This window comes from Amblyomma mixtum, chromosome 4, assembly GCF_055824585.1.
Source record: "Amblyomma mixtum isolate Tamu chromosome 4, ASM5582458v1, whole genome shotgun sequence".
NCBI classification, from domain to species: domain Eukaryota; kingdom Metazoa; phylum Arthropoda; class Arachnida; order Ixodida; family Ixodidae; genus Amblyomma; species Amblyomma mixtum.
In genome coordinates, this window is record NC_143015.1 from 75,246,894 (window position 1) to 75,273,475 (window position 26,582).

Consider the following 26,582-nt stretch of genomic DNA (forward strand, 5'->3'; position numbering starts at 1 on the left):
ATTCTAGTTTTTCACATGGCATAACCTTTTGTCCACTCTGGTGCGAACACTGAATGCACCAGAGAATCAGCAGTGCTGAGGCACTGCATGTTCGTGGTTCCAGGCAAAGTCAGAGATGATGCGTGCATGGCGACATTGTGTCCTGGGCAGTTATCATCTATCACCTTCCAGTGTGTAACCCACCCTGTAAGTGAAATTATGCACTCATGACGCAGTTCTTTAGGCTGACTTTTTTTCAAATTACCAGCTGCCAAGTTCAGGATATGGCCTTTACACGAGCCATAGGGTAATAGTTAAATAACTGTAAAAGCCATTAAATAGGTTGCATAGCTAATGGGTCCCTTGCTGTGCGATGACACCTCATGCAGCCAACAACAGTGGTATCGGGGAAGGGGACAGGCCTGGCTATAACAGCTGACATCATAAATTCCCAGGCTCAAGACCACCTGTGCTCCAGCCCGTGAGGCACTTGTGGCTGTTAACCGACTGTAGCATTTCTTATTCAGTTTCGAATTCTACTTCACGCATTCTGACCATGGTGTGCATGAGTGAAACCTGTGCTCTGCAGGCGGAAGCGTGGTCAACACCCGCTGCACGGAGACCTACAGCAATGGGGGCCGGAGGTACTACATGTTCGGCCTGCCCATCTGGACATTCACCCGCTCGCCAAGGGATGCCATCACGGTGAGCTGCTGGGGTAGAACTTGTTTCGGGTCTCCCACTCGTTTACAGTGTTGACTGCTCTTCCCTCATACCTCACTTTTTGCGTGGAGGTGCTGTCCGCATAGCCCTTTGAGCCTGTAGAGAGTATGGGACAATGAAAACGCATCTCCCACCTAGTGACGCAGCACCTTCTACATGCAGGGTGCAATTTGGGAACGCGTTATTTGCAGAGCTAGGGGAGCTGGTTAGTTGCGGAGCAAGGGGAGTGGGTTATACGTATTGTCACGTAGTGGTGACTGCAGTACGGCGAACACGAAAACAGCGAGAATGTCTTCGAAACGAAGCTCTTTATTTGGGCTGACTTGCGCCCGCAAAGACCTGAATCACTCGGCGGCGGCGTAGCAACAAGCGTGCTCGGCGGTCGTCGAACAGGAGTGCCCGCTGCTGTCGGCCGTGCTTTTTTTAAAGCTGATAGTGAACATTCGAGATAAAGCTTGGAAAGTTGCGAGAACATTCTGGTGCAAAGTAGAATCGGCTCCATCCGGATGCGATCAATCGAGATATAAATCTAGGCGCGTCTTGCGTCACAAAAGAAGCGATAAAGCGGCGTGCCGGCAGCCCTGAAGCATGAACAAACACTACAAAACATTACAAAGATTCGCGGCAATATTGAGTGGGTTTGCAAGTGAGCAGACAGATAGGGAAGCGGGTAAATTGCGGAATGAAGGGAACAAACAAATCTATGAATGCCCACTGTGATGTGGGGAGTGTTTCACTCTGTCATTCTCTTTCTTGCTTGGTGCCTGGCAGCCGGGCATGCACCCGGGCGAGTGCTGGGCCTTCCGTGGCTCCCAGGGCCACCTGGTGATCAAGCTGTCCCAGCGGATCCGGGTGACAGCGGTGAGCGTGGAGCACATCGCCCGCTCCCTGGTCAGCTCTGGTCACACCAGCAGCGCCCCCCGTGACTTCCAGATATGGGTGGGTGGCCTTCCCCTGGCTCAGTGCCTCACTTTAGCCCTGCCCTGTGTTGCGGATTAGCGTGCTTCTTTCAAAGAAGTATTGAACAAAAGTTCGAGGTCAACGTACCTGCGCTGTTTTCATTGTTGTCCTTGTATGGTAACCGTCCATCCGAATGAAACCTACAGTCTCCTTAGTCTGCAGGTTAACCTTGGTCAAGTGAATATTGCTCTGGAGAATGTACCCCCTTTTGCCAAAAGTAACTGAGCAACAGGTTCTTGCTTCTCAAACGTATAACGGAGCATTTACAGTAGCCCTAAAGACCGAACGGTGCCATCATGTAAGGACAGGGTCTCACCTTTCTTCACACAGAATCAGAGCTTAAGGGCTGTCTGTCATGAGTGCTTCGCTACGCGGCTACGAAACAAACCACCCGTGCCGGGTTACTTTTGGCAAAGACGGTGCATTGAGTCCCTCATGTCCCTGATAGAGGCATTGGTCTGCTATGCACTTAGCAGTTGGGTGCTGTACTTCTCAGTGGCTATCCTACATCTTAGGCAAGTGTTCTCTCCCCACCCATATTGGCCTAAGGAGGTTAAACCATTGATATCCAGACTGTAGCGAGATAAATTAATCAAGCTTCTCAATTCTTCTGGAAGAATACACGCACCAATGTAAAGTGCTGTCAATGTAAGCTAGTCACATCTCCTTGTACTACAAATGGGTACACCCATTTTTAATTCGTAACGATTCACGTGCCACAAATTGCACATACTTGTCTTAAGGGTTTGGTGACCGTAACACCAGCTCCTAAAGAAGCAAGTCTTTTACTCAGTGAACCCACGCCGTGATAAGCCATTGGCAGTGTGAATCGAGTTCTGTGTCCTTGATCCGTGCCAGGGTTTGGAGTCGGAGACGGACTCCTCGGGTCGACTGCTGGGGAGCTACACGTACGAGGCAGACGGCGATCCCCTGCAGTACTTCATCATCCAGGTGGGCTCGGGAGTTTCCATGTCATGCATGAATGAGCAATGATGAAAGTGAACTTCTGTTAAACTGAAAGATTTACAGGTGCCGCCTTCTTGCTTCGCTTAAAAGGGGATGAGGGTTTTAAAAACTTACTTGTCGTCATAACTTGTCAAAACTTGGCATGCAGGTGTATCATAAAATGCTGATTTCAGATATGCATGTAGATTTCAAATATATTACCTGGGAGAAAATTTATCGCAAAATAAAATCTCAATGAGGCCATTTCTTACGGGCCTGTATAGTAATTTATCAGTTAAACAGAGTTTTTTTAAGAATATGCAGGCATTTCCAAAGGTCCACCATACATCCTAAAGCTTTCTTTTTTCCTTTAAACATGATATACTGGCAATTAGGCCAAGTGTGGCTAATTGCTGCCTCAACATTTTTTCTTTCCATCTTATCAACGACCTCCCAAGTAATCTATCTTCCACCGTTCGTTTGTTCGCCGACAACTGCGTCATCTACCGGAGCATCACTTGTAACAGAGACACTTACCATCTGCAGTACGACATAGGACTTGTGGAAGAGTGGTGCGCAAACTGGCTGATGTCTTTAAACGTTAATAAAACAACGCTAGTATCATTTCATCGTCGTCAATCGTATCCTACTCCCAATTACACCCTTCGCGGTTCCATGATAACACACGCATCTTCATATAAATATTTAGGTATTAGCTTTACACAGGATTTCTCTTGGACCACCCACATAATGAACATAACCAACGAAGCTAACCGTGTTCTTGGTTATCTAAAGCGTAACTTGCGTTTGGCACCTGCTTCCATAAAACTGTCCGCCTATTTAACTCTTGTCCGTCCTAAACTTGAATATTCATGCTCAATCTGGGACCCCCAACAAATTAACCTAGCCAAAACCCTTGAGTGCGTCCAGAGCCGCGCGATAAGATTCGTATATTCTGATTACTCATATCATACGAGCGTAACAGCATTGAAAACAAAAGCTAACCTCCCCAGCCTTGAATCCCGTCGAAAAATAGCCAGACTTTGCCTTTTCCACAAGTTTTATCATTCGCATTTCAGCCAATCTGTTCTCACCCCTGCATACCGCCTTTCACTTCGCATCAGTCATCCGAAAGCTGTTCATACACCTCGAGCATCTACTTCTGCGCACCTAAAATCATTCTTCGCCCAGACCGCAAGAGACTGGAACGGCCTCCCCGCTGAAGCTTTCATCCATCCTGGCCTGGAATACTTCAAATCATTCATCACTGATTTTTTTATTCAATGATATGTATGCCCACCCGTCATGTAATGCCCCTAGTGGGCCTTTGAGAGGTACTAATAAATAAATAATTTATTTATGATCAACGAAAAGACTTTTTAGACGTTTTGTTAGGTTTAGGATGTGCTTTGGGCCTTTGCAAATGTCATTCTTAAAAAATCTTTCTTGAACTGATAAATTACTAAAAAGGTGCGTGAGAAATGACCTTTATTTATTTGTTTATTTATTTATTTATTTACCCTAAAGACCCAGAAGAGGGCATTACATAGGGGGGGAATGATTAAAAGAAAGCACACATAACAGATCAACTCATAACAAATGATGGTAAATATACAGAAGGCAGAGTTTGGGTAACATTTGGTTAAGTGCAGTATAACACATTGAGACCGCAAAATTCAACACGTTCAAACAAGTGAGTAATAATTAGGGCAAAATAAGTAACTAAAAATACAATGGCACACAAAAGAGGCTCCGGAGCTGTTCAGCACACAAGAAATGACAAAGCAAAAAAAGGACCGCCAAAAAGTCGCGCACACGGTAAATCATCTAGCACTCTATGACGCATTTTCCATGTTCAGAAATGTTAGTAAAGCTGTTTGAAAAGATAATTCAGTATGGCCGACAATGCTGGATGGCAATGAGTTCCGTTCATTTATTGACAAAACCAGCGGTGACTTCTGATATTTTAGTGTGCGAGCGAAAATCGGACGTACCTTATGCGCATGATCCAGGCGAGCTGAAAAATGAGGTGCAGGAAAGATATGATTTCGGGAGAATGGCGATTCGCTATAGTATAAGGTGTGAAATAATGACAACTGGGCGAACTTTCTACGTGTAGCAAGAGGTTGAAGATTCATGGCTTGCTTCATTGCTGATACGCTTTGATGACGTGAGTAGGATGACAGTATGAATCTGACGGCTTTATTTTGTACTGCTTCTAGAGCATTTGTAAGAATCGCGTGGGAGGGGTTCCATATAACAGAAGCGTATTCAACAGATGACCTGATAAGCGTTGTATAAGTGCTGTGCCGTGTTTCAGCGTTCGCAAGGGGTAAACGGCGTTTCAAGAGACCAATTTTTTTAAAGGCTTTATTAGTTTTGTATTCAATGTGAGCATCCCAGGTTAAGTTCTGACTGAAAAACACTCCCAGATATTTTATACACGACACGGAGTCAATTCCAGTATTATTTAACCAGTAATTATTCTGTGATGTTTCTGCTACGCTAGAGAATCTTACATGCTTAGTTTTACTGACATTAATATCCATCTGCCATGTTGAACGTAGGGTATGACAGAAGCCAACAGCCACAGAAACCAAGGGGCACAGGGCATTTTTTAATTAATTTATTTATTTTGTGGTGTTGATCAATTTAGAATATTACTTAATATGTCATCGCTTAAAGCTAACTGATTAGAAAAGCAGAAGAAAAAACAACCACATGCCGCCGGTGGGATCCGAACCCACGACCTCCGAATTATGCGTCCGGTGCTCTACCTCTGAGCTACGGCGACGGCTGTCAAACCTTCTGCTTTCGGGGGTATTTATGTTTACAAGTAACCTAACCTTGAGAGTGTTCATCAGCGCCACCCACGTTCATAAGCGGCGGACGTAGAACGTCCTGAGGTACTGCAGGTGTGACGTAGAACGTCATCGAACGGAGAGGGTGGAAGCTGTGTGAGAACCCTCTTATGCTTCCTATGGCATCAAGGCTGCCAGAATCGAGGCCCTCGCTAAGCAATTAAGCAAACAAGGAAGGGGAATGAGGGGCTCGTTATAAATATGACAGAAGCCAACAGCCACAGAAACCAAGGGGCACAGGGGATTTTTTTTAATTAATTTATTTATTTTGTATTTTATTTTGTATTTTATTTTGCCATATATTTCTTTCCAGCTTAAATATTTGAAATCTAAATGCATATTCGAAATCAGCATTCAATGATACACCCAGGTGCTAAGTTTCAGAAAGATATGTTAACAAATAAAAAAAAAGTTTTCAAGACCCTCATCCCCCCTTAAAGGGAGCCTATCTTGAGGAGTTTCGTGGAGGCTGATTCTTCATACCACATGTGCATTTGTGCAATAAATGTGCGAAGAGCTTCTGTGAGCAGCCCGTAAAGTAATTTTTGTTAATCCTGGAGCAATTTGGGCAAGCCCTCTCGCAAACAAGCAGCAGTTAAAGCGAAACGCTAATGTCCAGACCAGAATATGTTGGAAAGAGATCTGTTGGGAATGACCATTTCATTCACTTTTGCTCAGCGTGCATCCAGGCTGCAAGGGAAGAACTAACAGGCGCTCAGAAAAAAGGTGATGGGAAACGGGGCTGTTGAATTTGGAGGCAGTATTCTCAACTTTAAACAACCTCCCTTTTCTGGCAGCATGTTTGCATGAACTGCAGCTGTGCTTTTAAAAGGCTAAACGATGGTCAAGATTTTTGTCTTTCGCATATCTGAAAAGTTTTTTCGTTAGTTGTGAAGACATCCTGGTACCTTCACATTGTGCATGGTACTGCAGAAGTGAGCATGGCCAGTATGGTGAAGGCATTCAGACAGACACGAAACAGATTGTCTCCTGATCCAGAATGCACTTCAGGGGTACTAGTTCTAAAAGATAGTCATGCCAGTTTCTCTGTAATTGCATTAGGCATACTGTTCGTCTTCAGCAGTGTTTGCAAGCGATTCGAACACTTGCTCATTGTGAAGGTGTCTTCGAGCAGGGCCCATTGTGCAGTGTTGCTTAATTGTGGGTTACTTAATGGTGGGTGCCAGATGGAGGGGAAGTGCAGACAATCCTTGGTGGTTATGAATAATGCGGTGGCGTCCACACTGGCATGCCTAATAGCTCGAAGTGTTGGTTCCACAATTGAATGTCTGTCACTTAATTGTCGCATTTTCTAAGAAAGAGGAAGCCATTAGGCTTGCGTGAATCTTCAGTGCTTTCAGATATTTGGTCGAGCAGTGAGGTACTCGATTCGATCCGGACGTTTGGTATTCAGAATCCCGAGGTCTTGCACATGCCTGCAAGACGTGAGAAAGCTTGCATAAAATGTAGATTCTCAGCTTTCCTTTTGCTTTTTTTTTTTGCCACCTCGTCCTCCTCTGGTGCCCAGACTCCAGAGCCAGCCGTCTACGACTACGTGGAGATGAAGATCCTCAGCAACCACGGCAACCTGGACTACACCTGCCTCTACCGGCTGCGGATCCACGGAGAGCCGGCGTCGTGAGGCAGTGCTACCCCGAAGCCACAGTCGGGCTTTCCTCTTTTTTTTCTTTTTTTTTAATAGCCTTTGGCCCGAAGTGCCATTGAGACTTGTGCCACGTGTTCCTGGGCACCGCACAACAGTGCGTCGTTCGTGAACCGCCGCTGTGTTTGCCGCACACAAAGGACGCGATGTTCTTCTTTTATTTTTGTCTTGTGCGTGCTGAAGACGTTGTGTGGCCATCTTTAAAGGATTCATCAGAAGCTGCCAGGCCTCTCTTCCGGCGTCCTGCGTGCAAGCAGTGTTGTTCCACCGTCCCATCGGAGCTCACCGGCACATTCTATGGCAAGGCTGGCTGACTGCTTGCTGCAGTTGACTGCACCATACTTTTCTTTTTATTCCTTTATTTCCTTTTTTTTTCGGTTGGATGTGCACGGTAGTTTTATTTCAGTTTTGCTTTTGTTTTTTTCCGAGCAGAGTGCGTGTGCAGTGTAGCATATTGGGCATTTACAGTCACCTTTTTTGCCACGAATCTCTGTGCGACTTCACAGGAGGAAGCGAGGAGCTCTCGCGAACATTCTCCTTTCTCTTCCTCTTTCTTCATTTCCTCCTCTCTCAGTGAGTTGTGTGTTCAAGTGAACTTCTACGATGTGGCGACAGGCAGCGGGGGACAACATCCAAGTTTGGTGTGCCAGCCCGTCTTGTGCCTCGCTTGTGAACTTCTTTGTGGGACCTTGGACGTGTCACCCGTGCGCTCGTGCGGTTCCCGTTCAGTTCGGCAACGGGAAACCCCAGTCTGTCTTTTTCGCCTTGCGACATCATCACTGTGTGTGTGTGTGGCTTGTTTCTGTGAGTATGGATGAGAACACAAGGCAGTGAACGCACAGTTTTCAATGGGTTTGCCCCCTTTCGTTTTGTTTTTTTTTTTCTCTCCTGCACTTCATTTGTTAGTGCCAACGAGGAAGCCCTCACACAACTTTTAGCTTTCTTTTTTAACCTTAGTTAGCGCACTATCATATAAGTGCAGTCTAACGCGTTGCTGTTTGAGCCAGTCATTTAGCTTTTGAAGTTGATGTTCTTGTAATTTTGTTCTTCAGGGAAAGGTCCCCGAAAGATTTGTTGGTAACCTTAACTAGGTTATGCTAACAAGTACACCTGTATTTGACCTGCAGATGTCAAGTTCACTCTGTGCGGTGTTGCCAGTAGGGCAGAATGCAGTTTTGTTTTTATCTTAAGCACTGTCTTGGCACAGAAAAGATTGCTTTTACATTTTAGTTCTTAGCACTGACAAGCTTGCATTGCGCACATTTTAGTTCTTACCTTTGACTTGCACACACACTGTATATATTTATATATAGTTGCTGCATCTTCGTTTGTAAAGCAGATTTCGCACTCGTGATATGGTCCGAGACAGTTTCAGGAGTGCCTTCTTAAATCAGTTTGCATTCTAGAGATGAGCTTCAACAGGCCAGTTTAGTAATGCACAGCTCATCCCTGGTGGCTGTCTCTTAACATAGAATGCAAAAGATACTTATTCATGGCCACAGGCCAAATGTATACACGCTCTAGTTCCTCCCTTTTTCTTCTAGCTTATAAGCAATATATACAGGGCAGTGACCTCTACAGTACCTATCCGTCATTCTTGGAATGCCTTATGGGCCTACATGGTTGTGGTGTACTGAAGTGATTTCATCTGGAATTTTAGTTACAAGACCCCGGTTTCATTCCCTAACTAGTCGGCATGCAACAGTCAAGGTGGTAGGCTTGTGCTCAGAGGTGTGAATCCTGTTGGCGAGTTTCTTTTGAGAGACTTATGAATTGCACTCTCTCATTGAGTTAGTGTTATTGGCAATCCTTGTATGACTCGATTAGGGCTGAACAAAAAACCTTTTTTTTTTTTGCTTTCAGGCACTTGTGAGCCCTTATTTCCTACTGCAGGTCACAAAACTAATTGTTTTGCAAATTTCGTTGAAGTTTTCTTCTTGTAGGTTGTACAGTGGTCAGGGCAGTATGGTTTCGCACTTAGTACATTTGTAGCTTGGGATGTTGCGGACAGCTGGTGCTTTTTTTTTCTTTTTCTGTTCTGTTTCAAACAAATCCTTTATCTTCTTTGCCCGGTGAACTGTATAATCCCTCTGCCACTATTGCCATACAGATACCAAGCTTTCTTTTTTTCTCTCAAACTGCAATCTGCTAACTAGCCTAACAGTTTGCTTTTCTGATGTCCGATTACCTGCCACAATGTTCTTCTGTTCAGTCTATACAGCCCTAGGAGTCTTTTTTTTTTTTTTATTCAGTGTCGCTTAATGCAAGAACTGTTGGCTTGAATAGCTATGGACTTGAGCGAGTGTCACTTTTGTTGCTTCTTGGCTTGACCAGTTTGCAGAGTTTTTCATTGGCTGCCGACATCGCTGGGCTTGTGTTCTCATGCGTACAACAACAGCGGTGCCAGTAGCGAAAGAAGTTTTAGTTTGCCCCTTAATAGAGTGTTGTCCAAAGTTTTTGTAACTACAGAAAGGGCTGGTTACCTAGCTGGCTAGCTAGCAGGGCCCCAGCAACAAGTGCCATGAACTTCAAAAGACAAACCAAAAAACCCTCAATGCTTTTCTTTTTAAGTGATGTTTTTGGTGGTGTTGGGTGAATGTTTTTCGTGCTGCTTGTGTTGGGTGTGAGAGCACGGTCGTGCCTTTGAGTTTCTAGAAAAGCATTGCTTTCGTTTGGTTTGAGTAAACTAACAATATGTAGTGTATAGTTAATGCATCTGGTTGTAGGCGCCAGAAAAGAACCGAAACGTGACCTTTTTAAGAAATCTAAAGGGGGTATCTCTCTTCTGGACGGCAATTTTTTTGTTGTATAGTATATAGTGTATAGTTATTGCATCTTAACGAGCATCCTAAAAGGAGTTGGGGGGCCAAATTTCGAGGTTTTTTTTTACTGCTGGCTGTGATGTGCACGGCCTTAGGAATGAGAGATACTACTTTGTGTGCTTTAAGTTACAACAATGGTTTTCGCCTACTGTTTTGGTTCCTGCGATCTGCAATGCAGAAAGTTGTCGCATGTAGCTACGGCAGGTCGTGTGCTCACGAAATGTGTTCACAACGCTGTCTAAGAGTGCACATGGGTTGTAGTGTTTGTTCTATCTTTTCAACTCGCGGTCCTCAGAGACCAAAACTCTGTGAGAAACAGTGCTGTTTTAAGTTATTTCAAAGCACATGGCAGTATTCTTCAGTTCCGTTGTTCCTAAAGCCTTGTACACTGTTGTTAGCGGTGGAAAAAAAAAAGCCGGAAAAATTGTGTCCCTCCTTCTATAAGGCATGCACGCGAGGTGTACATTAAGACTAACTCCACCGTATACATTGCTTAGCTCTCCATACATGTTACCTAAGCACCCGGGCTTATAATTTGACGTGTAAATACGCAAAAGGTCCCTAAAATTTGGCGCTCGTTTTGCAGTCTATAGCTGTCCTCACACTCCTTCACCAAATAAGACAAACCAAGCCTTTTTGTTTCGTTTTCTGCAGTTTTCATTTGTGGGTCGAACCAGTCTTGTGCGCAGTTCTTTTCCATGGTAGCCAAGGTCCACAAAGTGGTTCTGAGTATTGAAAGAATCTTCTTGCTGTTTGTGTTGGGAGGCATTAAACTGCAGTGCCATTACTGTCTCCACTTCTACGTGTGCGCCGGGGACGTCCGTCGTGCACTTCTAAGCCTGCCAGTCATTCAAATAGGGATTAGCGCAGCGTTTAAACTGGTTCGGCCTCTGCAGTTACGGCTTTGAGTGTTCAGAGTTTCTTGCACGTTCGTTAGTTCTTGTAGTTAGTTGTCTTCTTCGGGTTTGTAGTAGAGGCACATTCACAAAAAAGTACTCGGCCGCCAGTTTTTTATTTCCTTTTTCTTATTTAACTGTCTGCCACGTCCTAAAGGAAGTGTCGTGAGCTTGAGTGGTGTGCCGCGACCGACCTCCTGTGCTTTGTCTGGTGCGGTCTTACCTTCTTAACGTGGCATTGTTTGCAGTGTTAGTAGGGTACTGGCACCTGAATCGTTAGTGAATGTGTGAATATATATTAAGAGGGTGAAGTGCTGGGCAGTGCAGTTCTAGCGCAGGATAGAGTTAGATGCCTTGCCCAGTTTTGCAGTTGCATTTCAGTGAATGAATCTTGTGCCTGACAGTCCTTTCTGCTCTTCCAAAGTTGTGTGCAGTGTTGTCGCCGACACTCGCACAAGCTGCTTCTGAGCGGAAGTACAAAGTTTCTGTTGGAAGAGTGTTTTGCAGGCAGTGCCTTTGATTCTTGGAGGGGAGCTTGCATCTCTGACAATTACCGGTGGCCTTAGATAAGTGGCTTCAGAGGTAGGCGTATTGTTCATGCTGTTATATACTATATCGGTTAAGAAGAGAAGCATGACTAGCTTTAGCGACCGTTAGTGAAAGCTGTCCCACGCAGAGCAGCCAAGTTGGAAAGCTGCTGTGCGTTGTTTTGATAATACAAAAAACACTAGTCATTGATTGTCGTGGGAATGAAAAAAAAAGGGAGTAGGTTTAGTTGAAGCATTCATTGCACTAAACTGAGTACGACATAAAAAAAATGTGGATGTAGCATCTGTGGCTGAACTTAAAGGTCTACTTTCCTGCCTTCACACCGACCCCTTGCAATTCTGTTCTCATTTGTGCACTGTGTGTGTTGCAGTTTTTCTGTCGTGTTCATCTACTGGAGTTGAATTGACACGCATATTGAGCCATTGTTGTGTGAACAGGAATGCTTTGCAAACGAGGATGTGACTATGCACGGGTGTAATGAACTTTAGCACTGCCACGGTGACGGAGTGATGCAAAATGAGTACTCTATTGCAACTGCGCATAATGTTCAGTGTATCTATGCGTTTCTGTGTAGCAGTCTGTTTTCATGCACTGTAGTGTAGCTTCAGCGACGTTTGCCAGGACGTTGCAGAGTTGCCTTGAGTGTGTAGATTATTGCACTGAGCAATGTGTGTACAGTTGCGAGCAAAAGTTTGCGGGACGCAGGAGCGCGTGGCAAAACTGCATCCAGATGCCACTTAAGGTGTGTAGCCTACTATCAAGATACACTTTCTGCGACAGGTTTGCCATGTTCTCATGTGTCCCCTGAACATTTTGCTTGCGACTATACATGCAAGGTTACAGAGAAGCCAAAGGGTGTGGTTTGTTAGACTGCTTGGGGCATTATCGCAACCCATGTAGCCATGAGTCATTTCTGCACAATACTAGGTGTTGTACACCAAAACGCACAATTTTGTTTTGACTTTGGTTGAACACACTTTCAACATCTGATGACAATCTGCACTGCAGTTCTTTAACATCTTTGCGAAGTAAAGAAATTACTTATAGTATTGGTCAACTGTAATCATCCGAAATTCAGTGGTGGTACGCACAACAACACGTTAAGGCCTTACAATGTTAAGAACAAGGGCAGATATACTTTATGCGCTTTGGTGTTGTCACGACAATCTCGTTCAAGGTTGGCGCTGCATTGCGGATTTAACGCACAAAAATGCAGCCCATCCACATCTGAAAGCAGTGTTCTTTGTGAAATGATCTGCTCTACTCACATTTTGTTTATTCCGCGATTTAACACAGATGCCTTTTGCCATTTTGTTTTTGTCGGCTGTACATAGTTGAAGGAATGCACAACGAGCGGGTTTGCTGTATGCTTAAACGTGTCATAACACATCATAATTTATTCTGAGGACATCAAAAGTGCGCACAATGCATTTGTTTGGATGTTTTTGTTGAGTCATGTTTTCTTTTGTATGGCAGGAATTTGTCGTGCCGTGCTGTTGTTCTCTGTGTAGTTTTTCGCTCTAATTTAAACTGTAGTGCAATTTGTAGAGCTGTGCCTATTGTTGAAAAAGTAATAAATATTGTTTTTCTGATGTGTGTGCAATTGGTTGTTCGTAGAAGAGATACCTGAGCACTTCAGCAGAGCAAAACTCAAGCACTGTCAAAGGCTGTGTGGCACTTCAGGTTCTGTGGATTATAGAATGGCAGTCATGTATGTTTCCGTAGATTATTTATGGAGCTCCAGCACATTCTACAGTCCTACAGCTGACCGTTCAGTGCGAAATATTGAACCGTAACCTGTCATGCAGGTTTTCTCGAATCATCAATGTGCACTGTGCTTCTAGAATAAGCCTGAAATAGACAAACTAAGCATTTTATAAGCTTGTTACAGCGCTTTGTTTTCAAATTCCGTGCGCTGTGCGATGTCGGTACACGTTAAAGAACCCCAGGTGGTCGAAATTTCCGGAGCCCTTCACTACGGCGTCCCTCATAGCCTGAGTCGCTGTGGGACATTAAACGCCAATAAACTAAACCACCACATTTACTGTTCGAACCTCCCAAACATTCAGAAGCCATGAAATGCCTTCATCCATCTGAGCTCTCAGCATTTCTAGATGGCGCTCTCTGGTTACCACGTCTTGTACACATAACAGGAGCATATTCTTCCCTTCTAAGTTCTAATGGAAGCATGCAGCAAAATCCCTCGCTCCGTAGTGCTAGGCCTTGCATAAAACCGAGCTCGGGCAATCTAGAGCTGTTGGTGCATAAGTGCCATTGAGCAGCAACACACTGCACGACTAACTATGAATGCACCAGCAAAGAAAGTGAACAGGCATCGGGGCCAATACCATTTCTGGTCACAATGCCAAGAGACTGCACGCACGAATTGGGGGTTGATGTGGATAGCTTAACGGGGCAAGCTCATTTATCCTTCTTTTAGGACACCTAGATATATGTATTTGGAGCCACAAGAATCAAGAGAAAAGTGGACAATAGAAACAAAAGCGTCGGAGTGAGCCTGTGCAACTACACACCACACAGTGCGGCGCACGAGACTTGCCTCGTTTGTTTCCCACGATGCCTAGGGGGTACCGCAAAAACGGCGTTTGGTTTTGGACACTTGTGAAGGACTGTTGAGGATGCAAGTTACCGGTATCAGGGAAAAAAGCATGCGTAATCTCGCTGTTTTATTTCTTTTTCAGAGAGGTGTGAAAACGACCTAACATCGGTGTGTTTTGCTGGTTGCCGAGGGTTGTCACTTTTGCTTATGAATTCAGTGGATTTGGTGTGTAACACCTGTTGCTTGCAGTACCAGTGATATTTAAGCAATGTTGGATTACAGGAGTAGTTCTTTATTCTCAGAGTGGATGTCAACATCAAGGCATATCTGTCAAAGGATGGCATTCATGTTATGTCGCTATTACTTGCCCAAACCTCCAAGAGGGTGCAGGTATGCACAGTCTTTGCAGTCAGATAAAGGGGTGGAACAAGGGCCAGAGAGCATCGCCGTAAGTGAGGGCCCCAAGTGGTTGAAATTAGTACAAAGCCCTCCGTTGCAGTGCCCTTTCCTCTGTCCCTCATTTCCTTGTCACCCTTTCCTTCATGGTGCAGTTCAGGTGTGTAATGAGATTGAGCTAGTTACAATGTGGAGAAAAGGTAAAAAAAAAAATGGGTGCTATTGTTTCTCTCTTGCCCATTTAACTAGTTTGAAACTCTGCAAACAATACAAAATTCAGGTGCAGCATCCCACATACTTGTATCGATTCCACTTAGCAAGTTCACCAGATAGAATCAATCATGTCATTGTCAGGCTCCATTTCTGCTTGTTACTTATGCTGCTAATATCAACAGTTAAGAAGTTAGTAAATTACTTTTGTGAATTAATAGAGTAGAAATGTCATCTGTTCATCTATGGATACCAGGCCAAATAATACAACCCCACAGTCTAAAGCACAAGAACATTTTTTTTTTAATTTTCTCTGTATGTACTCTAATGAATGAAACGCAAACAAGAAAGCGGGTGCAACACAAAAACACTAACATGTATGCTCCTGGAGAGTTTACAGCAAGGTTTAACACTTCTGAAGAAGAGTTTTTGTGCCTTGAAAGTTATTTTCAAATAGCAGGAACTAGTGTGAGCTTCCCCTGGCTTAGAGCTTCGTATTCTGCTGTCTGTGGCTCAGTTGTCTTGTTCACGTTTCATTTCTGGCTGATAGTGTATGCATGACTGTGCTATGTGTTCACCAACAAGCCTGACATAGAATGACTATCAAAAGTCCTGCGCAAAAAAATCTCATTACAAGGAAGCTCCTAATCCCACCCTGATCTCTACAGGTTGTAGGGTTTGTGAAAGCCTGAAACGTGCTGTCATAAAACTAGTTGAATGAGACACACAACACATAGATTAAAACAAGTTTAATATCTGCATAAAAAGGTACGTTGAGGAAAACAAAGCTATTGTCACCTCTGACATTTAAAATATGGGTATAAAAATTCACAACAATGGCATCACAGCTGAAAATAGTGCCATACGAAACAAACACCAGAGCAGCAACACTCTTACAGACTGCGCTGTGATGCTGGTCGAAAGATCTGAACACAACTGGAACTGAGAACAAGTGGCAATAAGATCTTGACAAAACGACACTGTAATATAGGAACCAACAAAGCGAGTTAAATGTGTATTGCCGCAAAAGACGCGGCATTGTTTTTTGGTAAAATCCAACAACTTCCGTGACTAAAATCTCTAAAAGGTTGCGCTCCTAGAAAAATGTGTTCTAGTTGCAAAACATTATATGTCATCAATCTTGAGATGCACTCTTGGTCAAAAACACTCCACTATTCCTTGACCCTAAAAAGTGTATAAAAACATAAAAATGCGTAAAAACACACATAAGGCACATTAAGAAACGCAGCAGGTAAAAGAAGTGCCACACACCGGCACTTTGATTGGTTGTCTCGAACTGAGATTATCGCCCTCATTCGTATCATCTTTCTATTTGGTAGTCAGCATCACATAACCATTACTGAGCTGCTCTTGGGCATGCCAACACTTGGTGCCCACTTAACCTAACCAATGCTTCATTTTACATTAGACTTCCGAGAATTGATAAGTAGCTGCTTGGCTTAAGAAAGGATGAGGGTCTTAAAAACTTTTTTTTTTTTATTTGTTAACATATCTTTCTGAAACTTAGCACCTAGGTATATCATTGAATGCTGATTTCAAATATCTCAGCTGGAAGAAAATGTATCAGAAACTAAAATATCCTAATTAGGTCATTTCTTACTGGCCTTTATAGTAATGTACCAGTTGAAAAAAGATTTTTAAGAATGAACAGACATTTGCAAAGGCCCAAAGCACATCCTAAAGCTAACAAAATACCTATAAAATCATTTTGTTGATCACAAATAAATAACAAAGTTGGAAAGAAAAAATGATGTCGCAGTAATTAGCCCACACTTGGCCAAATTGCTAATATATCATGTTTAAAGTAAGAAAGGAAGCTTTAGGATGTGCGGTGGTCCTCTGGAAATGCTTGCATATTCTTGACAAAGCTTGTTTATCTGATAAATGACTCTAAAGGCCAGAAAGAAATGGCCTAATTTGGACGTTATTGTGCGATAAATTTTCTTCCAGGTAGGATATTTGAAATCTAAATGCATATGTCAAATCACCATTCTACGATACACCTGTGTGCCAAGTTTCAACAATTTATGTTGAAAAATAAGCAACTTTTTAAAACCCTCATCCCCCCTTAATAATTAAGATTCAGATAATCATGTGACAGACCATACACTACTCTCTCATCAATATAAGTTTCATATTTTGTTCTATGCAATGACTTTTTGTTTAAATTTAATCTAGTGTGCAAGCCACCTCCACTTCGCAGCAAGCATAGTAGCAGTGCGAAGGAGCCTAACTTTAACAGTATCTCCGGAGAACGTGCAACTGCGTTTGATGGGAGACAGTTTGGTTTGGTTTGGTTTATGGGGTTTAACATCCCAAAGCAACTCAGGCTATGAGAGACACCGTAGTGGAGGGCTCCGGAAATTTCGACCACCTGGGGTTCTTCAATGTTCACTGACATCGCACAGTACATGGGCCTCTAGAATTTCTCCTCCATCGAAATTCAACTGCGCGGCCAGGATCGAACCCGGCCGCGGCGGCTAAATTCGATGGAGGCGAAATTCTAGAGGCCCGTGAAAAATAAACAACTTTTTAAAACCCTCATACCCCCTTAATAATTAATATTCAGATAACCATGCGACAGACTATACACTACTCTCTCATCACTATAAGTTTCATATTTTGTTGTGTGCGATGTCAGTGCACGTTAAAGATCCCCAGGTGGTTCGAAATTTCCGGAGCCCTCATAGTCTGAGTCGCTTTGGGACGTTAAACCCCATAAACCAAACCAAACAGTCTCCCATGAAGCGCAGTTACACGTTCTCCCTTGCACTGGACGCAAGTTTTTTGGGAAGGTGTCCAATCGCGGATACAGATGTGACCAGAAGGCTCGTGACATGGTGGAGCAGAGACCATTGCTCTCTAAGCGCAAGACAAACAAACTAAGATGAAATGGCTCTGCTGTGCAGTTGAGCAGTTGCCCTCGCGGCTGCTGCCTGTTGTTCAGCCAGAAGCCTGTTGCCCAGGAGCGTTGCTGCTTCTTCAGCCTCGCAGTAGCCCTGCATTGACAGGGGCACCCGGAAGATGCCGTAGTAGGCCCCAGCGATGCTGCCCGTCATGGTCCCAATAGTGTCCGTGTCTCCGCCCATCGCAATGGCAAAGTAGAGTGCCCGGACGAATCCGTTGGACGTCTGGCAAAGTGAAGCGGATGAAATGGTTAGCAGCTAAAGCAATGGCAAGTCCAGAGTCCCAGAGCATTCATAACTGCAGCGCTGAAACATCCCAGTGGTATCACTATATAAAACTATGTGTGTAATCAGTGATGACACTATATGTGTGTGTGTGTGTGTGTGTGTGTGTGTACATATGTGCACACATAAAATACACACATACATATACACATACATATGTGTATGTAACACACACACTCAACGCTATATGTGTAATCAGTAATGACACTGTGTGTGTGTGTGTGTTTGTGTGTGTGTGTGTGAGAGAGAGAGAGAGAAGCCAACAGCCACAGAAACCAAAGGACACAGGGGATTTTTAATTTATTTATTTATTTTGTGCTGCTGATCAATGGAGAATGATACTAAATATGTTATCGCTTAAAGATAATTGATTAGAAAAGCAGAAGAAAAAACAACCAATATATATGTATTGTGCGTGTGTGTGCGTGTGTGTACATACACACATAAGAGCTAAAAAGATTGTCACTATATACCAAGTCGACTTGTGATTAGCTGCACTGTTTTTAAAGAAACACTGAGGATGAACTGAAGTTGGCTCTGCGTTCCTTTAACAAGACGGTGCTTAAAGCAAATAAATTTAGTTCTTAACCAGCACTGTCACTTCTAACATCGGAATGCCACTGTAATATAATATAATTCACTAAGGGTACAGATTTAACCTCAGAGCCAGCCTGTGAAGCGCATGCTTTCACCTTGCAGCGTTCCAGTGGCCGTGTACTTCGGAGGAAAGCGTACAGTGCTGCCGGCACTGAACGGTCTGCGGTGATCTCGTTGCCCAACACAGCTGCAACCCTTTCAGGTGGAGCATCCTCGTAGCGATTCAGCAGCATCCTCTTCATGGCATCCAGTCTGGGACCATAGAAGCTGCAAAAGCAGCAAGAAAACAACCAGTCAACATCGGTACCACACCCCGTACAAAAACCAGAAGCAAAAGGCACAACACACCAGCTACATCTTACCTGCCTATCGCCTTGAAGTTCACTTTACAGCAAATGAAAAACAGAATACGACAACGAGCTCAAACTTTACAGAGCGAGAAACTGCATGCAGCTAGTATATTGTGACCAAGTGCTGTGTGAGCACATGAATTACCACTACTAACAGGAGATCACAATATTTTTAGCCTCAGGGGAACCTCGGCAATTTTAAAACTGCTGAGGAACACCACATGTCCTGGCTTCAATCCCTTCCAACCTAAGTTCGCTAGCTCAACATTTTATTATAAGAATGCTGATCAAGGGACTTTATTTCTGCCTAACATCCATGAAAAAAGGAGCACGCAGATGTACAGCCCCTAAAAAAGTGTCCAAATTAACATTAACGACTGCAGAGCAGCTGTAGAGTGAAGCAGTCATTTATAAGTACTTAGTACACTGGAGTCGATCCCAAAATAAAGTGGGTGACAGAAACCTTACAATTTTTTTGTGCATTACAGTGCAGTGTGGCTCAGGTGAAAACAGGTGATCAGTTGAACTTGTTCATTAGCAAATTCCGAACTGGCAGCAGTTGAATACTGCTGCTTCTAGGTGGCCACAAATGAGAAGTTTGAAGTCAAGAGTTTGACTGAAGCCCATCTGGTTGAGGTGATACATGACAGAAATAAAACGGTGCCAACCAAAAGACAATTTATAAACAAGGCTTCCACCTGAGAGCCAAAACATCATCTCATTTGACGCCGTGTTAGTCTTTGTCACCAAGAATCCAAAGGCCAAATGTCCAATTAAAATGAACAGGCTCCTGTCATAACTCCATGAGCAGTTCAAAACAAACCTCTTTCTTAGTAAGCAACACAGGAACTGTCAAGTACTTTGCTTGAATCCGTACCTACACAGGACATAAATGAAAACTTCCCTTGCCAACTACTCGGCCATGATATTCATATCAATAAAAAGTAAACAGAAAATTAAATGAAGGAATAATTCCTAAGCAAGAACACACACAGTCGCGAGTAGGGGATGAATGCACTCCCCTCCAGCCTAGATGTGGTAATATTTCACTTACAAAAGACGTCCGAGCTGTGCTGCAAGGGAAGGAATGAAAGAGGGGACGAAAGAAGAGAAAAAGATGATCTGTAGTGGACTGCACAGTACGTGGGAAATTTTGCATTTCACCTCGAATTCAAATACAGTTTATTCGGCGCAGAAATGGTCAACACAGAATTTGCAAACACGAAACAGAGCCGCTGCAGCTGGGCTTTGGCTCTGCGACCTTGAATCCAGCCGCCTAACAGTTCAGCTGGTAAGCTGCAAAAGCGGGTTGCCAGTCAAGTCCACCTCCAGCTTTGGCAAGCCCAAAGTTGTCACACTTGCAGCATAAAAAACGTTACAGATCACTGCGGCGACCCGCATTGGGAGAATGTGAAAGCATTGATGCCTCCGTCACACTTGTCACCTCTCTTTGCTTAACTTTGGATTGTTTGCCTCTCTTTTTGCCTCTTTTTCTCTCTGTTGACTGTTTGCCTCTCTTTTTACTTCTGGCCGCCGCGGTGGTTCAGTGGCTATGGTGCTCGGCTGCTGGCCCAAAAGACGCGGGTTCGATCCCGGTCGCGGCGGCTGAATTTCTTTGGAGGAGAAATTTGAGGCCCGTGTACTGTGCGATGTCAGTGCACGTTAAAGAACTCCAGGTGGTCGAAATTTCCGGAGCCCTCCACTACGGCGTCTCTCATAGCCTTAGTCGCTTTGGGACGTTAAACCCCATAAACCAACCAACCTTTTTACTTCTTTCAATTTTCACATCTACCGCTACTTTCACGTACTCGCACTATATGAACGTCCGGGGCTGTTTTGACGTCTAAACGACCCTGAATACGTCTTTCGGCCTCTACTTAAGCAACTAATTAATCCAAACCAATCAAATTTGGTGCACAACAACATTTTATCATCCTCTGTCAAGTGGTTTGTTTTTTTCCCGCAATTCTGACATCTTGTACTGTTTTCATGCCCTCGCACTATATCGAGGTCCGATACTATTTTGACTTCTGACATTTTTGGCTCTAAATAATTTTAGTAATTACTCCACATCGACCAAATTTTGACATGCATCAATCTCACATCATCCTCTATCACACACAGTCATTCTTTTTCGCTTAACTCTCACACAAATGGAGAAATTGCTGTCGATACGTTCTGCAGACACGAAATCGTCAACACAGCCAAGTAATGCTTTCGCACTCATAAGAAAAGCAATAACAATCGCATTAATAATTTATTAATGACGTCTTCAAGGCAGCAGCTTCAAACAGAACACAATATGCCCTGTGAAGCCAAGGGAAGCAGCGAAGCTCTTAAAAGATACTGTCAGCTTCAGCATTACATGAGCCTCCCATTTGCAAAGCCAGAAGCACTAATGGCACGTGCGTCCCAAAAAACACTTCTCACGGTGAAGTCTGCACAGAGCCGAACTCACCAGTCTTTCTCTGATTCTATATCACCCATCCGTGATTTCAAGGTGTCAAGAAACCTTCCCACATCGAGCTCCTTGGATGGGTCTGACGACAGTGCCAGCTGAATGGCCAGGCAAATGAGCGTGGCTCCATTGTAGCCCAACGGATGGGCATGCGTGAGCTTGCTCTGCAGTTGTGCAATCTGCATATTATAAGTTAACCAATTAATAACAATATAACTCACATTTACGAATTTTTTACCAACAAGACAGCATGAGTTAGCCAGTTTTTGCTGGCTTGGCAAACATCCAAGTTTGTGCCCTATGAGTAGTAGCTACGACCACTGGCAGAGTTGTTTCTTGTTACGTGAAAAATTGGTTGTTAGTTTTTTACGCTTTTCTTTGTGTGCATTATGAGTCATTGTTTCTGTTAGTGCTTGTGTTTCAGCAGAAAGCTAGGTTTCTGCTGAAGTTTTGCGCTCGTTAGAGTTGTTCCAGCAACGTCACAATGGATTAAGACCAAACAACGATAAACTAGCAAGGGAAATAAGTGAAGCGTTTCATATCCACAAAAACATTGACTCGTGCGTGAGAACCCCCTCTGTAACAGTTCATGACTGTGAATTAAAGTACATTGGTTCAGGTGATTGATGTATCACTATGGCTTTTGGTGTTGCCATGCGCCCTTGGTTGTCGATGGAGTATATATTACGTGTTGTTTCTAATTAACTTTCAGTTGATAGTCAGAGCCGGTCCTGTTGTCTTCTTCTTTCTTTGTCCCTCGTCTCAGCGCGGTTTTTTTTTTCCAGCAGTATGTACCAACTCAATTTGTGACTTAGACCTGCCATCGAAAGATGTGGCAGATGGTCTGTTGCTGCTCTCCCAAGAAGAGGCAACAATGTCTAGTGACGTCTGTAGCCAAAAAAGTTTTCCATGTTTCAGGCTTGGTGTAAGATGCCATGCAATATACCGCACGCAAAAAAAAAAGAAAATGAGCCAAGGTGGCACTTGCAAAAACTTTCTGCAATCAAAGCAAGTCACCCAAGTTAAAGGAGAACTGAGGACGACTCCATTCAATTTTCGTTCTTAGTAAAAATCTATTGTTTCGTTTTAAGGCGGAAGCCTTTAATGCCTCATTGTTGTAAGCAGAAGTTGTCGACAGAAATGTCACGCTTTTCAATTGGTCGAAACGGTCGTGACGTCACCGTTCGCGAATTTCAAACGGGGCCAATTGTACTTTGGCTAGTAACCATGCAACCAATTACAGGGATCGTATAGTGATGCTCCAAGTAAGTGGGAATGAGTTGAGTTAATTGCTTAATTACCTAATCAGCCTAATTAATCTTTCTAGACAGGCCATATAAATAAATAAAATCGAGTAGGAAACTGGTCGAGCTCAGGAATCGAACCCTGGTCTCTGGAGTGCGAGACGAGCATGCTACCACTCCGCCATGCAAGCTCGATGGTTTGGAATGAACAAAGGCGGGTCTAGTGAATACGGTGTCTTCATTCACTCCCATTTTCCTCCCTTCCTGTTATGGTGAGGTTCAGGTGTCCACCGAGATATGCGAGACAGATACAATCCCTTTCCTCAAAAACCAATTTTCCGATGAGCAAGGCATAAAACCGAACGGCGATGGCGTTCTGTGGACTCCCTGGCAGCATTGCAAGACGCTGTTGCGTTCCGCTCTTAGAGGCGAAGCTTAACATCTTAACCACACGTCAGTGACACAAGCAGCAACACTGCGCTTAAGGCTTTCACCTCTCCGCTCTTTAGGTCAACAAAGTGCCCCCCTGAATTTTATTTTTTCGGAATGTTGATTTTTCCGGCAACAAAACATGCATTTGTTACTTATAAAAGCGAATTTGAAAACTGAATTTTTTTTTCTCCCCTCTGGAGGCCTGACCCAAACCTGCAACATCGATAATAGAACAGACTCCGTGATCACAGCCTGCAAGTGAGAGGCAGCGAGGCCTAGCTTCAGAGATCCCCGACAAAAATTGGCACTAATGCCATTACGGTTTGCATGCAAAAACGTCCTCTGGCAGCGACACCTGTTTTCAATATTTGGCCTTTTCTGGCTTTCATTACAACGCCGTGATCATTCATGAAGGGGGGACAAGGGTCTTAAAACTGACCTTTTTATTTATGGACTACAATCTCATGAAATTTTGCGCACAGATGCGTTTTTCTCTTCTGATTCCAAAAATGTAGTCATAATTGAGATGGAGTCATAGGTCAAAAGTTATCTTAAATTCTAGAGTGTAATTAATTAGGTAATTTCTTAGGCAGCTTTAATGAACTTTCTCACTGCATTTTGTTGCTTTTAATCACATGAATCAATAGCCAGCGAATTCTCATACCAGATGACATTTTTGTTTAGGCCACGTGTAAATAGCAATTTACAATTAGCTTAACGAGTTGCAGTGTTAAATACTGCGAGCTTTTACTCTCGACATAGTATGTCAGGATGACATGCCTTTAGAGAAAAACGAAGAATGTCACCGGTTATGGGAACTCTCTGGCTATCAATTCATGTGAATAAAAGCAACAAAATGCAATAAGAAAGTTCATTAAAGCTGCGCAAGAAATTACCTAATTACATTCTTGACTTTGTAAGTTTTGAGACCACCAGCTCAGTTATGATTACATATTTGGAATCAGAAAAGAAAAACGTATCTGTGTGCAAAATTTTATGAGATTCTAGCCATAAATAAAAAAGCAAGAAATAAAGCATAAACAAAACATAACATTGAGGCACTGGAAATGATCCAGGGAAAGTGTGTTAGATTCATATTTAATAAATACCATTCTACTGACTCTCCAACCACTCTTATGGCACAGAACAACATACAGACATTGCAAGCACGAAGAAAAATTCAACAATTGAAATTTCTTTTCCTACTCAAAAGTACCAAACTCTCCATGAGCCCAGATTTATTTCTTAAACCGATCACAACGCGACTAACATGACATCGTCATACGGAATCACTAACACCTTACAGCGCTAGAATCAATGCCTTTAAATACTCGTTTTTTTCCTCACACAATAACTCAATGGAATGAACTCCCACCTGAGGTTGTAAACAGCATCGATGCCATTAACAAAATTACTTATAGATAATTGCTGAGTTGTTTTTTTTTCCCTTGTTCTTTACTATGTTCTATTACTGTTATGTTAGTTTTGTGCTATGTAATCAGCAGCACCTCTTTTTTTTTGTGCTTTTGCCCCTTCTGCTTGGACCCATCTTAGGGTCTGCAGTATTCTGTAAATAAATAAAAATAAATAAATAGGTTAGTTTTAAGACCCTTGTCCCCCCCCCCTTAAAGGCCAACTATAGTTCACCCTTATATCCTCTTTACACGGGCAGCCTAACTATAGTTAAGCTTAACTGCTGTTAGAGGGCTTAACCATAGTTAACGCAAACCACAGTTACACGTGCTTACACGCAATTTGGGCATGTCGGTTAGAGTGACGGAAACCGTCATGTGATTACCACCTTTGTGAATTTATGATTTCACCTAAAGAGGTGTATTATCAATCAAGATTACTTTAAAAAGATTATATGATCGAAAAAACGGTTGTTTCTCGTTCTTCTATCTGCGGGGCAGTTTTTTTTCTGCGCATGTGGCGGACATTAGAGTAAAGCTGGAAAGAAGTCTACACACAATGATCGTAGTTGACTTTACAGTCAACATAATAGCCATATTTAGCCACTACTGTTCCAACGGGAGCCGCCATATTACAGTGTACTACATATCGCTCGTTCCGTTGTGCCTCATTTTTGACTGTGTTCGCAACGCTTGTGCGTCGTTAGTGCAGTCAAGTGCGGCGCTTCATTACATCGTCACTTTCGTGAACGAGTGTGCGATATCGTGTCCTGTGCTCTTCAGTGTGTGATTATTTTCATATGTCGAGTGCCAGACGTGTGGTCGAAAATGCGTTTGGACGTGTGAAAGCACGCTTCAGAATCTTGCTGAAGGGTCTGGAGTGCAACATACACAATGTGAACACTGTGATCCGCGCTGCTTGTGTGCTGCACAATATATGTGAGCAGCTCAATGATCAGTGTGATGCAGGCTGGTTTGGTGCAGTGCAAAGTGTAGATGAGAGGCGTCCTCAGCCAGTGTGCACAAGTAGCCGAGTAGAGCCGTCAGGCGTAGCTATACGGAATGCTCTGGCAAAGCATCTTTCAGGCAACTGAAACATCTTGCATGATCCGTGTTCCTTGCCTTTTTTATTAATAGATGACTCAGTGTATTGAGCAACTAAAACCTTGGCCTAATTGAGGTTCAGTTTTGTTAAGATTAATTAATAGGTGGTTCAGCTGCGTAGCAGCCAGAGAGATGGCACGATGTAACAGGAGCTAGCTCTGTGTATATAATGAGAATGAGAGCAAATGGCAACTGTAGGTTGGCACAAAAGGCGTTTTGCCCGAGGTTGCTTTGCTTTCACTGCAGCAAAGTTGATGCATTGCTGGTATAGCTGGTGCCATTTATGAGGACTTCATTTAGAGGCTTGAGTTTCTACTACTGCACCCATTCTGCCACTGCTCTCTTCTCACAGGAATTCCAAGAATACCAACCTACCTTTCTTATAACCATTTCAACCGCTTGTCTCTCGTGCTGAGCTGCCATTTGCATCTCTTTGTAGGTTTCTCTTTGATTGTGTTGTATTTCATTTTATTCTGGAGACGGATGCATGCCTGTGGTAATGAGCTTTTCCTCAAATGAATCTTAAGCTTCATGAAGGGATGTGATACTTTGGTGGGTATACGCTGCTTGCATACTTCTATTCAGATGATGACATTGTCTGCATATGCCATGAAGTGTACATCTTCGTGGTGGGCAAGACAGTGCTTTAACCTGTTCACGATTACATTAACACCAATATGTGGAAAACTCTATTGTCAAGCCTGTACTGTCTCTTTTTTTTTTTTTCAAAAACTCGGACGCTGCATGAGAGTCTGCTCACTCTCATTCTAAAATAGAGCCTTATTGCATGGTGGTCATTTTGTCCTTTCTTTGAGTTGCTGTAATGGTTCCCTCTTTCCTCAAGCAGTTACGGTGACAAATATTAGTGCAACCAGTGGTGACAGAGTGCGTGTGTGTATTGTGCAGCAGGGGATGGAGGGACTATCTGGGTCATAGTCATTGTGCCATTGGAATTAACCCCTTGTAACACCATGTCTGTAACAATATGTTTGTAGTCCTGTATTTTTAGTTTGGCCACCGGTAAAACACAGTGTGAAAGCTTTATGCTGTGCACGTCAACCATTATGTACCATTGATAGGGAGATTTTTGTTGTTGTGTTGCTTCGTCATGATTTATTGTTGCGAATGATTCTCCTAATGAACAGTACTGCCCGGGAACCAAATAATCCATTAAAATTGATGCAGGACTGTATACCCTTTGCTGTTACC

The 26,582-nt window shown here is 43.4% G+C and overlaps 2 protein-coding genes and 1 non-coding gene across 4 annotated transcripts in view; 1 reads left to right on the plus strand and 2 right to left on the minus strand.

The window, feature by feature from the left end:
- Positions 1 to 12,990, plus strand: part of LOC149347060 (uncharacterized) — a 68,703-nt gene extending 55,713 nt beyond the window's left edge. For both annotated transcript variants that reach the window (XM_089586835.1, XM_089586836.1), the window contains exons 13-16: positions 569 to 684; positions 1,474 to 1,641; positions 2,521 to 2,613; positions 6,997 to 12,990. In XM_089586835.1, coding sequence (XP_089442961.1) covers positions 569 to 684; positions 1,474 to 1,641; positions 2,521 to 2,613; positions 6,997 to 7,110 — 491 coding nt within the window. In that variant the 3' untranslated portion in view covers positions 7,111 to 12,990. The remainder of the gene's footprint in view (positions 1 to 568; positions 685 to 1,473; positions 1,642 to 2,520; positions 2,614 to 6,996) is intronic.
- TRNAM-CAU (transfer RNA methionine (anticodon CAU)) lies at positions 5,330 to 5,401 on the minus strand. Its single transcript has one exon. It is a non-coding gene; the product is annotated as a tRNA-Met (tRNA).
- A 4,378-nt stretch (positions 12,991 to 17,368) lies between the features above and the next one.
- LOC149347063 (ADP-ribosylhydrolase ARH3-like) overlaps positions 17,369 to 26,582 on the minus strand; it is a 28,510-nt gene continuing 19,296 nt past the window's right edge. Inside the window, exons 7-9 of the mRNA XM_089586849.1 lie at positions 21,182 to 21,360; positions 18,469 to 18,640; positions 17,369 to 17,716 (exon numbers count right to left, since the gene is read on the minus strand). Coding sequence (XP_089442975.1) covers positions 17,468 to 17,716; positions 18,469 to 18,640; positions 21,182 to 21,360 — 600 coding nt within the window. The 3' untranslated portion in view covers positions 17,369 to 17,467. The remainder of the gene's footprint in view (positions 17,717 to 18,468; positions 18,641 to 21,181; positions 21,361 to 26,582) is intronic.